This window comes from Anarhichas minor, unplaced genomic scaffold, assembly GCF_050575085.1.
Source record: "Anarhichas minor isolate MPS153535 unplaced genomic scaffold, ASM5057508v1 ptg000005l, whole genome shotgun sequence".
NCBI classification, from domain to species: Eukaryota; Metazoa; Chordata; class Actinopteri; order Perciformes; family Anarhichadidae; genus Anarhichas; species Anarhichas minor.
In genome coordinates, this window is record NW_027466451.1 from 3537501 (window position 1) to 3550399 (window position 12899).

Sequence of the window (12899 nt, forward strand, 5' to 3'; positions counted from 1 at the left end):
CTGTCATCGTGTAGCCATGTCGGATTGTGCCTGTTTAATCAGAAGCTGGGTTGCCTTAGCCAGCCATTGGACATGGTGCTATTGTTGCATACACAGTATGTGTGCATCAGGGTGTAGGTGGTGGTATTATCTGTCTCCTGGGACATTATGAGCAAACATGTATAATAAATGAGGCGGTTGTGAGCCAGAGGGTATCGTGGTGGCTCTAGGGCCTTGTTAAGGTAGCATGGGCAAGAAAGGATAGCAACTCATTTAGTATTCTCTGTCATCAGAAGCCGCCTCCCACCCCCTCCTGTGGGCACCTTAGATCACCTTCAACCCCCTGCTGTTACAGCAGAGACCCCTTTATTGATTTTGTGTCATGTTGGGTTGAGTTCTCCAGCATTGTACAGGTCACCTTTCATATGTTGTATTCTCCCTCCTTTTTCTGTCAAAACTCCGGCACATTCTGTTCAGCTTGTCTAAGAAAGTCCTTGATTTCCATTCACCCAGGACCCCTTAGAGCACCTCGGGATGGGTTGTGAATATTCCCTTTGGTAGTTGTTTGTATTGTATTTAATGTATTCAGTGCTGTGCAAATAGTCATCCTCTGTTGTTCTCCTGTGGGATCCATATTGGTGATATTTTCTCATACAGAATGGCCGAATGTTTAACGTATAAGACTATAGTCCAGTCTATGTGGTGATTTATCATGCTGATGGTATGTCTTCCAGCTCTTCTTAGAAAACCTGGAGCATGAAGACTCATTCATCTACCTGTCGGCCATTCAAGGTAATCTATGATGCAGCTTGGCCAAATGTGATGTTATTACTGATTTTCACCGATGCATCACACCGATACTATTAACTGTACAGCTGAAGCTGTATAGTCCTGAACTCCTGAAAGCAGATGTTCTGAGTATGAATTGTCTGTAGGTCTGTCTGCATTGGCTGATTCATACCCCGAGAGGATTCTGGAAAGGCTCCTAAAAGACTTCCAGCATGGACCCTCCCTCTCTACATCCAACCAGGAGCACTCCCTGGAATTCCGCCTCAAAGTGGGAGAAGTTCTGATGAGGGCGAGTCGGGCCATGGGTGAGCATCCTCTGTTGTTTCTTCACACACACGTTTGTGTGACTAGATACTCACTTGGCTTGTTGGTGCCCATATCATGGCTCCTAAGAGGGCATTCACTAATGTGATAACTTAGCTTTAGAGACCAGGTTGTTCATACATGCTCCATGTTACAGTGATGTTGTAGGTATGTGTCCTGAGTCTGTGACCCATGGCAATCTGAAATGACGCAGTAAACTCAGTATCGACGAGAGTACGGTAAATAATAAAAAATGATAATTATCAATCACCCGGTTGCTATTTTCTTAGTGTGAGCATCTGTCCTGCACAGATACGATCCTGTGTTCATGGTGTCACTCACTTTATAGATTTCACTTCAACTATTAAGGCTACTATGGTATTACAGTTGGGCAATGTTCTCCATAGTGGGGGGGTTATAATTAAAATATACAGTTGTGTGAAAAAGTGTTTGCCCCCTTCCTGATTTCTTATTTCTTTGCATGTTTGTCACACTTAAATGTTTCAGATCATCAAACAAATTTAAATATTAGACAAAGATAACACAAGTAAACACAAAATGCAGTTTTTAAATGAAGGTTTTTATTATTAAGGGGGAAAAAAAATCCAAACCTACATGGCCCTGTGTGAAGAAGTGATTGCCCCCTAAACCTAATAACTGGTTGGGCCACCCTTAGCAGCAACAACTGCAATCAAGCGTTTGCGATAACTGGCAATGAGTCTTTTACAGCGCTGTAGAGGAATTTTGGCCCACTCATCTTTGCAGAATTGTTGTAATTCAGCCACATTGGAGGGTTTTCGAGCATGAACCGCCTTTTTAAGGTCATGCCACAGCATCTCAATCGGATTCAGGTCGGGACTTTGACTAGGCCACTCCAAAGTCTTCATTTTTCTTAAGCCATTCAGAGGTGGACTTGCTGGTGTGTTTTGGATCAGTGTCCTGCTGCAGAACCCAAGTGCGCTTCAGCTTGAGGTCACGAACAGATGGCCGGACATTCTCCTTTAGGATTTTTTGGTAGGCAGCAGAATTCATGGTTCCATTTACCACAGCAAGTCTTCCAGGTCCTGAAGCAGCAAAACAGCCCCAGACCATCACACTACCACCACCATATTTTACTGTTGGTATGATGTTCCTTTTCTGAAATGCCGTGTTACTTTTACGCCAGATGTAATGGGACATGCACCTTCCAAAAAGTTCAACTTTTGTCTCGTCAGTCCACAGAGTATTTTCCCAAAAGTCTTGGGGATCATCAAGATGTTTTCTGGCAAAACTGAGACGAGCCTTTATGTTCTTTTTGCTCAGCAGTGGTTTTCGTCTTGGAACTCTGTCATGCAGGCCATTTTTGCCCAGTCTCTTTCTTATGGTGGAGTCATGAACACTGACCTTAATTGAGGCAAGTGAGGCCTGCAGTTCTTTGGATGTTGTTCTGGGGTCTTTTGTGACCTCTTGGATGAGTCGTCGCTGCGCTCTTGGGGTAATTTTGGTCGGCCGGCCACTCCTGGGAAGGTTCACCACTGTTCCATGTTTTCGCCATTTGTGGATAATGGCTCTCACTGTGGTTCGCTGGAGTCCCAAAGCTTTAGAAATGGCTTTGTAACCTTTTCCAGACTGATAGATCTCAATTACTTTGTTTCTCATTTGTTCCTGAATTTCTTTGGATCACAGCATGATGTCTAGCTTTTGAGGATCTTTTGGTCTACCTCACTTTGTCAGGCAGGTCCAATTTAAGTGATTTCTTGATTGAGAACAAGTATGGCAATAATCAGGCCTGGGTGTGGCTAGAGAAATTGAACTCAGCTTTCCAAAGATGTGATAAACCACAGTTAATTTATGTTTTAACAGGGGGGGGGGCAATCACTTTTTCACACAGGGCCATGTAGGTTTGGATTTTGTTTTCCCCTTAATAATAAAAACCTTAATTTAAAAACTGCATTTTGTGTTTACTTGTGTTATCTTTGTCTAATATTTAAATTAGTTTGATGATCTGAAACATTTAAGTGTGACAAACATGCAAAAAAATAAGAAATCAGGAAGGGGGCAAACACTTTTTCACACAACTGTATGTAAAATAACATTTTTGGCCTATTTTATTTGTGCTATTTTGTATTTATTATTCTTTGTTTGTACGATCTGCCTGCCACTCTAGTCACTGCGCTGTCCTGTTCCTAACCCATTCATTTCAGTAACTGGCCTAAAACATTTTTTTCAGTCCATTGTCTGCTTACATTCAAGTATATAATTGCACTTTAGGTTTTTAACATATCTGAATGGCCATCTTTATGCACAATATTTAGTGTTAAACAAGTTGTTTCTTTAAGGCAGTGGTTCCCAAACTTTTTCTGTCAAGACCCCCTTTGATGATATAGGAACATTGGACGACCCCCCCCCCCCCCGCAACCCGACCCCAAATTTGTCTTGGTTTTTAATGAATTGCATTATAATGCATGAACTGTATAAAATATTTTTGCGCTTTAGACCAGTCACAAATCTGTCCATCTTTGTACATACTTCCTTCTCTTATCTTTATCTTTCTCTGTCGCTCCGTATCTTTCTCGCTCTGTGTCGCTGTGTGTCTCTCTCTCGTTCGCGCTCCCTCACTCTCTCTCTCCCTCGCTCGTTCGCGCTCTCTCGCTCGGGCGCGCGCTCGCTCTCGCTCTCGCTGGTTTTGCCACAGTCGGTCTGTGACATGAGCCGCTCTGGTGGCGTGGTTGGAACACAGTGCATGTCACGTCGGTTATTTTATATTGTTTTACCGGTGTATGTGTGCGTCTGTGTGTGTGGGTTGGTGATGAAGCCGCGACCCCCCTGTAGTACCACCGCGCCCCCCCTAGGGGTCGCGACCCCCACTTTGGGAACCACTGCTTTAAGGCATTGTTTGAAATAGAGATGTCAGGAATAATCGGTTTAGCCATAACCACGATTATAGAAGTCACAGTTTCAGAACTAAACATTGTAGAAGCTGCGGTATCTGTGGTGTCCTGATTCCTACATCGTTGCCCTGTGAAGGTTGTTCAGATGCAATGACTATAACTATTAATATATGATGCATCATTGACGGGCGAATCGTAATCGAATCGTGAAACCGGTGAAGATTCACACCTCTAATGATAACGTATGCTTGTTTATTTATGTGTCCATATCTGTTGACATTATTATTATCTGTCTGTGGTGGACAGCTATCAGCATAGAACCACCACACTACAAGAGCCACAGTGCAGACTTGTTTCCCATGCAGAGTTCTGCTCAGAAGGGACCTTGTGTATCACAACCTTTCCCTGATTGAAAACCCTGGTTTGTATTTCTTCCCCAGCTCTGGTTTTATCTGCCAGATTGCCATCGTACCACTTCCCTGGGACAATCGGGGGGTTTATATCCTGGCTGAGAGATTGGATAGACCATCACTTTGCTGCACAGACATCCAGAGAGCCTCTGTGTTTGTCTTGATTTGCCTTTTGCCAGTCTGTCATTTGTAAATAAGAAGCTTTTCTTAATTGACTCGCCTGGTAGAGTGGTAGAGAAGCCCTTGTAGAGACCTGTGAAAGCCCACAGTGTGCAGTGAGGGCAGACAATGTTGTCAAACAGAAGAACTCTGCACAAATGATGATGATGATGATGAGATGATGATGGTGTGTGTGTGTGTGTGTGTGTGTGTGTGTGTGTGTGTGTGTGTGTGTGTGTGTGTGTGTGTGTGTGTGTGTGTGTGTGTGTGTGTGTGTGTGTGTGTGTGTGTGTGTGTGTGTGTGTGTGTGTGTGTGTGTGTGTGTGTGTGTGTGTGTGTGTGTGTGTGTGCTGGCGTTTCTGGTTCAAGCAAACGTACACACACACACATGGGTGAAGCGGGTCTTACTACTACTAGCCAGTCAGCTGTTTTCTCTCGTTGGAGGCCTCTGGCTGTCCTCCCTGCTGCCTGGCAGGAGCAGTTGTGTTCGGCTCTGTTCTTTGTACACACGCAGCTCGTTAAACTGAGTATGACTACATTCTGTAAACAACAATATTAGTCTTGTGTCAAGATGTCAATTTAGATGGCTGGATCACACTTGAATGTATGCATGGTTTCCTGCAGTGTATACATATTTGAGCTAACATGCTGATGCCAAGCAGGTGTGTTGATCATGTTAACCATCAATGTTTAGCTTGAGCATGCTCGCATCTGCTACGTAGCACTAAATGCAAAATGAAAATGGTGTTATTTTGGCAAACCAATTAATCCGTTTAGTCATAAACCAACTCATACTAACCCTAACCCAAATTGAATTGCAATGTCTTCATTAGTTATTGAATGTTACTTAAAACCACAACTTTCAACCTACTGGTAGTCGGCACTGGTCAAAGGTAAAGTCGGGGATCATCTAAGTCAGTAAGCTCCAACCTTTGGGGACCATGGATGGTTTTGCAAAATATCATAGCAATCCATCCTATAGACGTGGAGATATTTCAGTCAGGATCAAAGTGCTCCAAGCACGGTCCAGCTCCAGGGGTCGCATCTCCTTCACAAAGTCGGGGAGAGTGGCCGGCTGGCTCCCCGGGCAGCTGCAGCTGGTCACCACAACGTCCCCATAAGCCCCCATGAGCCCCCAACAACACTAATAAGCAGACGCACCATTGGAAACCTGGAAGTTTCCCCAGGGTCAAAGTACTCAACTTTGTAGACAGAATTCCATGCAGAGTAAAATCTCATCAAGAAGTTGACAGCATTATCATTTGTGTTGGCAATGAAAAGGTCTGTACTCTTCAAACATTTCTTTTCTTACACTCAAGTCATTCAAAAAAGTAGAATCCACATTTCCAGACCTATTCCCATATTTGACCATAGAGCGGCTCGTTTCAGCAGGCGGTGCAGCTTGTATTAACCGTCCCTTGACTGTATTGACCGTCTCTTGACTGTATTGACCGTCCCTTGACTGTGTTGACCGTCTCTTGACTGTGTTGACCGTCCCTTGACTGTATTGACCGTCCCTTGACTGTATTGACCGTCCCTTGACTGTACTGACCGTCCCTTGACTGTATTGCTCACGGTGTGGATTTTATTGGTACTTTTAATGTCTTCTGGGAACAAACAGAACTTTATGGCTCCAGCGGTGTCCACCTGAACAAAGCTGGAGCTTCTCTTAGGTGCCTCTCCAAAGGAACTTTTGTGACTGGAAATGAGCGGTCGGGCATAGACTGATGTCCCATGGGTCGTCGGGCATAGACTGATGTCCCATGGGTCGTCGGGCATAGACTGATGTCTCATGGGTCGTCGGGAATAGACTGATGTCCCATGGGTCGTCGGGCATAGACTGATGTCCCATGGGTCGTCGGGCATAGACTGATGTCCCATGGGTCGTCAGGAATAGACTGATGTCCCATGGGTCGTCGGGCATAGACTGATGTCCCACGGGTCCCCGTCCCTATTAGCTTACTTCCGCATTTAACTACGCTAAATTTTTCATCAGGCTCAGACCAGACACAGAGATTTTCAACATCCATGTGAAAATAACTTATAGATGCCCTAGGACATCTGCAGACAATCTATCTGGTGCATGTTCCAGGAACCTGATCACAGTTAAGAGGCCGACTTCTAGGTTTTAGTGATCATTGTAAATGCTAAATGGACTGTACTTGTATTTCTCTTTTCTAGTCTTCTGACCACTCAAAGCTCTTTAACACTACATGTCATCATTCACCCATTCATACGCTGATGGAGGGGCTACCATGCAAGGTGCCACCTGCCCATCAGGACTCTATCTAACATTCACACCCAGGGCAATTTATGGTTAAGTGTCTTGCTCAAAGACATAGACTAGCAAAGCCGGGGATCGAACTAACCCCAATGTCTTGTGTACCAGGATGAAAGGAAACTATGTCCACGTATGGTGATTAGATGGAATTTTTAACACTTTAATGAGAAGATCTTCTTAAATTATCTTCTGGCAAGTGATATTCATTCGGCCTCATTAGGGCCATATTGCTGGGCCCGTTGGAGGGAAGGGAGGCACGGGAGAACCAGAACCAGGTTTCTGGACTATCTGACTCTGCTGCAGTAAAATGAGGTTTTCTGAGACTTGCTCAGAAACACTACATTTGTGTTCACAGGGAGCGTTAAAATCAACACAAATTAAAAATCCCTCGTTATAGCTTCAACTTTGCTTCAAATCCTTCAAAGTTTTAATATCGCATATGCTATTTAGGTATTAAAGACTCGAGGCCTGACGATACTTACAATGATCATTTTGTGTAAAAGAAGGTCTTGCATTTCTGTTTTCTATGTAACATGATAGAAGTCTACTTTTCTAATATGAATGTAGTTTCCATAGAAGATGCAGGCTGCTGTCAGCCAGAAAGCCAGAGATTGTACATCTTTATCTTCTATATATTATTACTGGGGAACTAACCTGTCCATTCTCTCCTTCTCAAGGGGATCTGGCGGCCCACCTCGGCCGTCCTCTGATCGGCGTCTTCCTGCAAGGAACCAGGGACCCGGACCAAAGTGTCCGGGCCAGCAGTCTGTCCAACCTGGGGGAGCTCTGTCAGAGACTGGACTATACTCTGGGAACGCTGGCCCAAGAGGTGAGAGGGAGCACACTGACATTAACACCTCTTGGAGGAACTGGGTTTCTTCAGCAGTACACAGTAAAGAGTAGTAGAATTTGGCCTATACCATACGGGTTATGATACGGTGGCCGATATATTGCCTCTTCCCTGAGGCACCGTGCCATGGGTTGACCCTCCATTCGTGTAAACGCAGTACCTCGGGAATGCCTGGAGGGAATTTCTTCATATTTGGCACAAATTACCAGCTGGACTCGAGGGTGGAATTATTAGATTTTGTTGGTCAAACGTTGCTGTGACCTCACATGAGACACATATTTGGCCATAACTCAAGAATTGATATGCTAAATATGACAATTTCACACCAATGTCTAATGGGATACAATGAAGAAGTCCTGACATTTTGGGCAGACATGGATGTAGACTGCAACTTGACTGGTTCATGAAAACATACAGCAACAATACTTGTATGCATATCAGATCAGTGTGATTTGCATGTATCGCAGTCCCTGTAGCATCCGACATCATTGCACATTGTTTTGTGCATTCTGAGCCACTCTCTGCATCTGCACTGTCCATCTTTGCATGTTAGTTGAAAACAGATAATGTGTTTGATAATCGACACAATATCACAAAACATAATATCGCGATACTCAAGTGTATCAATATTTTCTTACACCCCGAGTAAAAACAACAGCTGCAGGACATCGTGGAAAATACTTTACCATCAAAATCACACACCAGGACACGTGTAGATCTGTGCAGGTGGAGCCCCGACAGTGTGAGACTGTGAATAACCACAACAGTTCATGTGCTTTACACTACATCAGTGGTGAAGCTCTCTTTAATACAAGATACTCCGTAAATTGAACAAAACAGTTAAAAAGATGCTGTATGGATGGAAGATGTTTTGTTTGCCTGTATTGATTTGAGGTTGCATATGAATGCAATAATACACTCTATGGTGTATTTAGATAAGAAATAAGTAGTGCTGGGCAACTTAACGTGTTATTAACGCATTCATTCATTAACGCCGACAATTATCTTATCGCGCGTTAACGCAGTTTTTTTTCTTTATTATTATTTGTAAAGTGCATTGCTCACTGGCAGCGTTGGAGGAAGTCTTCAGACTACGTTGATGCAGCGTGTGGGAGAAGTATAGATAAACTATAGCAAGACAAGCTAACACATGCTACAGAGAAGTGGAGACAAACTGCAGGTTAGTGTTGTGGAAGATGTCGGTCTGAGGAACGTTCTCAAGGTGCGTTCACGTTGCGTTTGGTGTGAACGCACCTTTAGGATCTCAACGAATGACGTCACGTATGAGCCTCAAGACGCACCGTCACCAGAAGAACACACGAGTTGTATTAAAGGAGAGGACGACTAAAGCAACGGCGTTACAACGTGCAGCAGCTGCTGCTCTCACTGGAGACTACTGGACATCGCTGGGTCACCATCATCACCTCTGAGTTACAGCATCATAGTGATGAACAGTAGAGCTGCATCACATGCTCTGACTGTCATGAAGACACAACACACACGTAGATGAAACGTGCTGACACATGTTCCTGTTGCACAGCAGTGGAACGTTTCACACACTGAGCACAGATAGTGAAGAGATAGAACTGCTGCTGTGTAAAGAGAATACTGCTGTTAACAAGAACCTGATGTGTTTGAAGTGTTTAAACCAAATGTTATTGACCTTTTGTTCATATAGCAGCACTTTAATACACTACTTTTGAATTCATTATTGAACTTTGCGCATAACACTGAGATTAATCGTGATTTCAAATGTGTAATCGTTGCCCAGCACTATAAATAACAGTGGAGGATCTACTTCAGAAAGGTTTTGCATTCCCTCTGAGCTCTGGAGGTCAGAGGGACCGACTACAGCGTGATCCTTTGCAAAAGTACCTTGTGGGTGCTTAAGTGGAGCCATGGTCTACACACATGCATGCCCACTCACTTGAACCAGGGTCTGAGTTGACAGAAGTTCAGCCCACATTTACACACGTGCATTCTGCTCAAATAACGATGCTGCCGTGTGTGTGTTCACTGAAGCCTGCTGCCATTAATGAGCAGCACTGTCAGCTGTAAGAACACGCCCACTTCTTACCATGTGTGTGCATGCGTCCCATGTTGGTTTGGATGTCTGTCCAATACATCAATCGATCCAGTTTACTGTGTTCTGACCTCAGCGGTGGAGGCTTTCAGCTGATTGGGAGTCTTTGTGACAAACATGCCACGTCAAACAGCACAGCTCCAGATTGTGCTGTAAATCCTAGTCAGACATGATCACAAACTGTATTTCAGCTTTTTGCCCATCCTCATGTTCATACCACTATAGATAACTGTAAGTGTGTGTGTGCGTGTGCGCAGCTCAGCTGCTGTCTGACTGCTCTGATGAAGACGGAGAAGGAGGCAGAGGTGAGGAGAGCTGCTGTCCATGTTATCACCCTGCTGCTCCGAGGCCTCGGCGACAAAACCACCCAGGTACACACACACACACACACACACACACAACTGAGTATGCATGATACACTCTTGTTCGCTACCCGTTTAACCACAAACAGACGTACATAATGTATACACTGGAACAAGTCATTGTGCGCCTTTGAAGTGTTTTTATGATGACCTGAGGTTGAGCTTGAAAAGTTCAAAGTTAGCTTTATTGTCAGTTCCACAATATGTACCGAACATACAAAGGAGTTGAAAAAACGTTTCTCCCTGTCCAACATATAAACATATAAAGTGAATACAGTGCAAATAGATAAAAAAACATTTAGACAACATATAATTTAGCAGCAGTCAGACATAGAGTCTTAAAGAGAGGAGGGAGAGAGTTCAGCTTCCTAACAGCCTGGTGGACGAAGCTGTTTGAGAGTCTGGTGGTGCGAGCACGGAGGCTCCGGTATCTTCTCCCAGAGGGCAGGAGGCTGAAGAGACTGTGTGAGGGGTGGCTGGAGTCGCGCACAATCACGGTCACTTTGCGGGTGAGGCGGGTGTCGTATATGTCCTGCAGGAAGGGGAGTGAGGCACCAATGATCCTTCCAGCTGTGTTCACTATGCGCTGCAGGGCTTTCCTGTTGTAGTCAGTGCAGCTTCCGCCCCACACAGTGATACAGTTTGTCAGGATGCTCTCAATGGTGCCTCGGTAAAAGGTGCACATGATGGGTGGTGGTGTTCTTGCCTTCTTCAGCTTGTGGAGAAAGTAGAGGCGCCTCTGGGCTTTCTTTGCCAGTGATGTTGTGTTGGCTGTCCACGAGAGGTCCTCACTGATGTCCACCCCCAGGAATTTGGGGGTGGGGGTCTATATCAGCACCATTGATGGTCAGTTGTGGGTGTTTAGTGTGGCCAGTGTTTGAAGCGATCAGTCGGTCGTGTTCTCTTTGTCTTCCTGCTGAAGCGTGTATTTGGTAAAAGAACACTGAAGTAGGAGGACCAAGAGCCACTTTAAGCCTTTAGCTTTAGTATTAATGGAGCAAATACTAAAGATATATTACAAACAGCTCCGCTGATTCACAGCCGTTGTTAACACACTGACCTTTGCTCTGTAACGAGGACTGAATGGAAGATTGGAGCATGTGTAGATGCATGTTGTCATTGTATTAACAGAGCAGCAGGCTCCTGTTGGTCCTGTTCATCTGGAGGCTTTGAGCAGGCTCAAGGCTGTGGTGTGCTCCTGAGAGTGAGCGGCTGGTACAGAGCTCTGACGGGTCCTGGAATCTAGTCCCAGCTTCCCTTTGGTCACCACTGAGGTAATGAACCAAATGTTAGCTTCTCACCAAGCACAGGAAGGAGGCTCCCTCCAAACACCATGTTTCAGCCTCTTTCTCACCGCTTCACATTCCTCAGTGTGTGGTTACTGCTGTAGTGTTGTTCTTAGATAGTCCACCGCAGGGTCCCGGCTAATCACGTCACAGGTCTTCAGCCTCCTAAAATGGAAGCAGCGAGGCAGGATCACTGACTGGATTTCCTGAATTCACTGATCCCTGTGCAGGTTTGAGGGAACAACATGGCTGGAGCTCTGTTGGTGTGTTCAGAGCACAATCATCAATAGGAACACCAGGAACAACACCTAATGAATACAGGCTCTCCTCTTTAGACCCAGTCTCATGTAAAACCTATAGCAGTGTTGAGAACAGAAAATCACTGAACTCTTCCTCCTGTGGTAGCCCAGTGAAAACACAGCGATATGTGAGCTGTGATGTGGCTCTTGAGCCACTGCCACTACTACAGTCAGCTGTCCAGCTGCTGTTCCCAGGCCAGGTCCTGTCATTACTGGAACGGCACCAGCTGAACACGGCTAATGATAGAGCGCAATGAGAACAGATGAGAGGGGCAGACATGAGCTCAGATGTTAGATCACAGGCCGTCAAGCAGAGTGGGAACTTTCCCTGTGGACCGAGGTGCCTTTTGGGCCGATAGAACTCTGTAGAATGTCTATCAGTCCCCACGCTCTATATCGATGTGTCTGTTCCATACGACATATGAAAACTGAGCTGCACGTAATGCTGACGTACTTATAGGCCAGCTAGCAGCTCTGACACGTCAAAGAATACGCCCAACATGTCAAACTAAAGATCTGATTGGTTGAACACTATGACAATCAACAATATCGTCCCCATTCACTTAAAGTGCACATGGATTCACTTGTGAGTCTGCAGGCCTCTGCCTCTCTTCTTACCTAGAGACACAGAGGTGAAATCTGATTGGATAAAAGCTCTACTTAAAACAAGCTGCACTGGAAGCAGAGCAACTGAGGAAGACAGTAGCTGTGCAATGAGAACATAAGATGATGGGAAACATATTTTTATAAATTATAATACATGTAGTGTATTTAAGAAACATTATTAAATTATAAAATAGCTATAACTTTGTGATTCTGTTCAGGCCAGCAGAGAAGGCCTTGCTGGCCCTGACGACCCACCACTGAGTCACACGGGGTCAACAGTACAGTGTAATGCATCTGATGAGGGATCAGCTCAGCGACAAAAGCACTCGTCACAAATATGAAAATAAAACATTCAATAAGATGAAATGACAATAAGATGTAAGATAAGAGGGGATGACTTCATTAAGATAGAGCACTAAAAAAAGAGGATTGTGTGTAAAAGTAAGTGACACGTTTATCCAACAATATTGCACAAATATAAATGTAAATAATTACTGAATGTAAAGATATTGTCCATAAATAGTATCAACAGATTGTATTAAGAATAAAACCAAAGATTGTAACTCTGTGCTCATGCTAGTTTTCTCTGGCAGTGGATCTGTTAACGTTCCTCTTGATTCAT

At 44.5% G+C, this 12899-nt stretch overlaps 1 protein-coding gene across 2 annotated transcripts in view; it reads left to right on the forward strand.

Annotated features, from left to right (window-relative positions):
- The window catches only part of tango6 (transport and golgi organization 6 homolog (Drosophila)), a 40256-nt gene that overhangs the window by 26390 nt on the left and 967 nt on the right, over nt 1-12899 (forward strand). For both annotated transcript variants that reach the window (XM_076076318.1, XM_076076319.1), the window contains exons 14-17: nt 714-771; nt 915-1073; nt 7469-7620; nt 9982-10095. In XM_076076318.1, coding sequence (XP_075932433.1) covers nt 714-771; nt 915-1073; nt 7469-7620; nt 9982-10095 — 483 coding nt within the window. The remainder of the gene's footprint in view (nt 1-713; nt 772-914; nt 1074-7468; nt 7621-9981; nt 10096-12899) is intronic.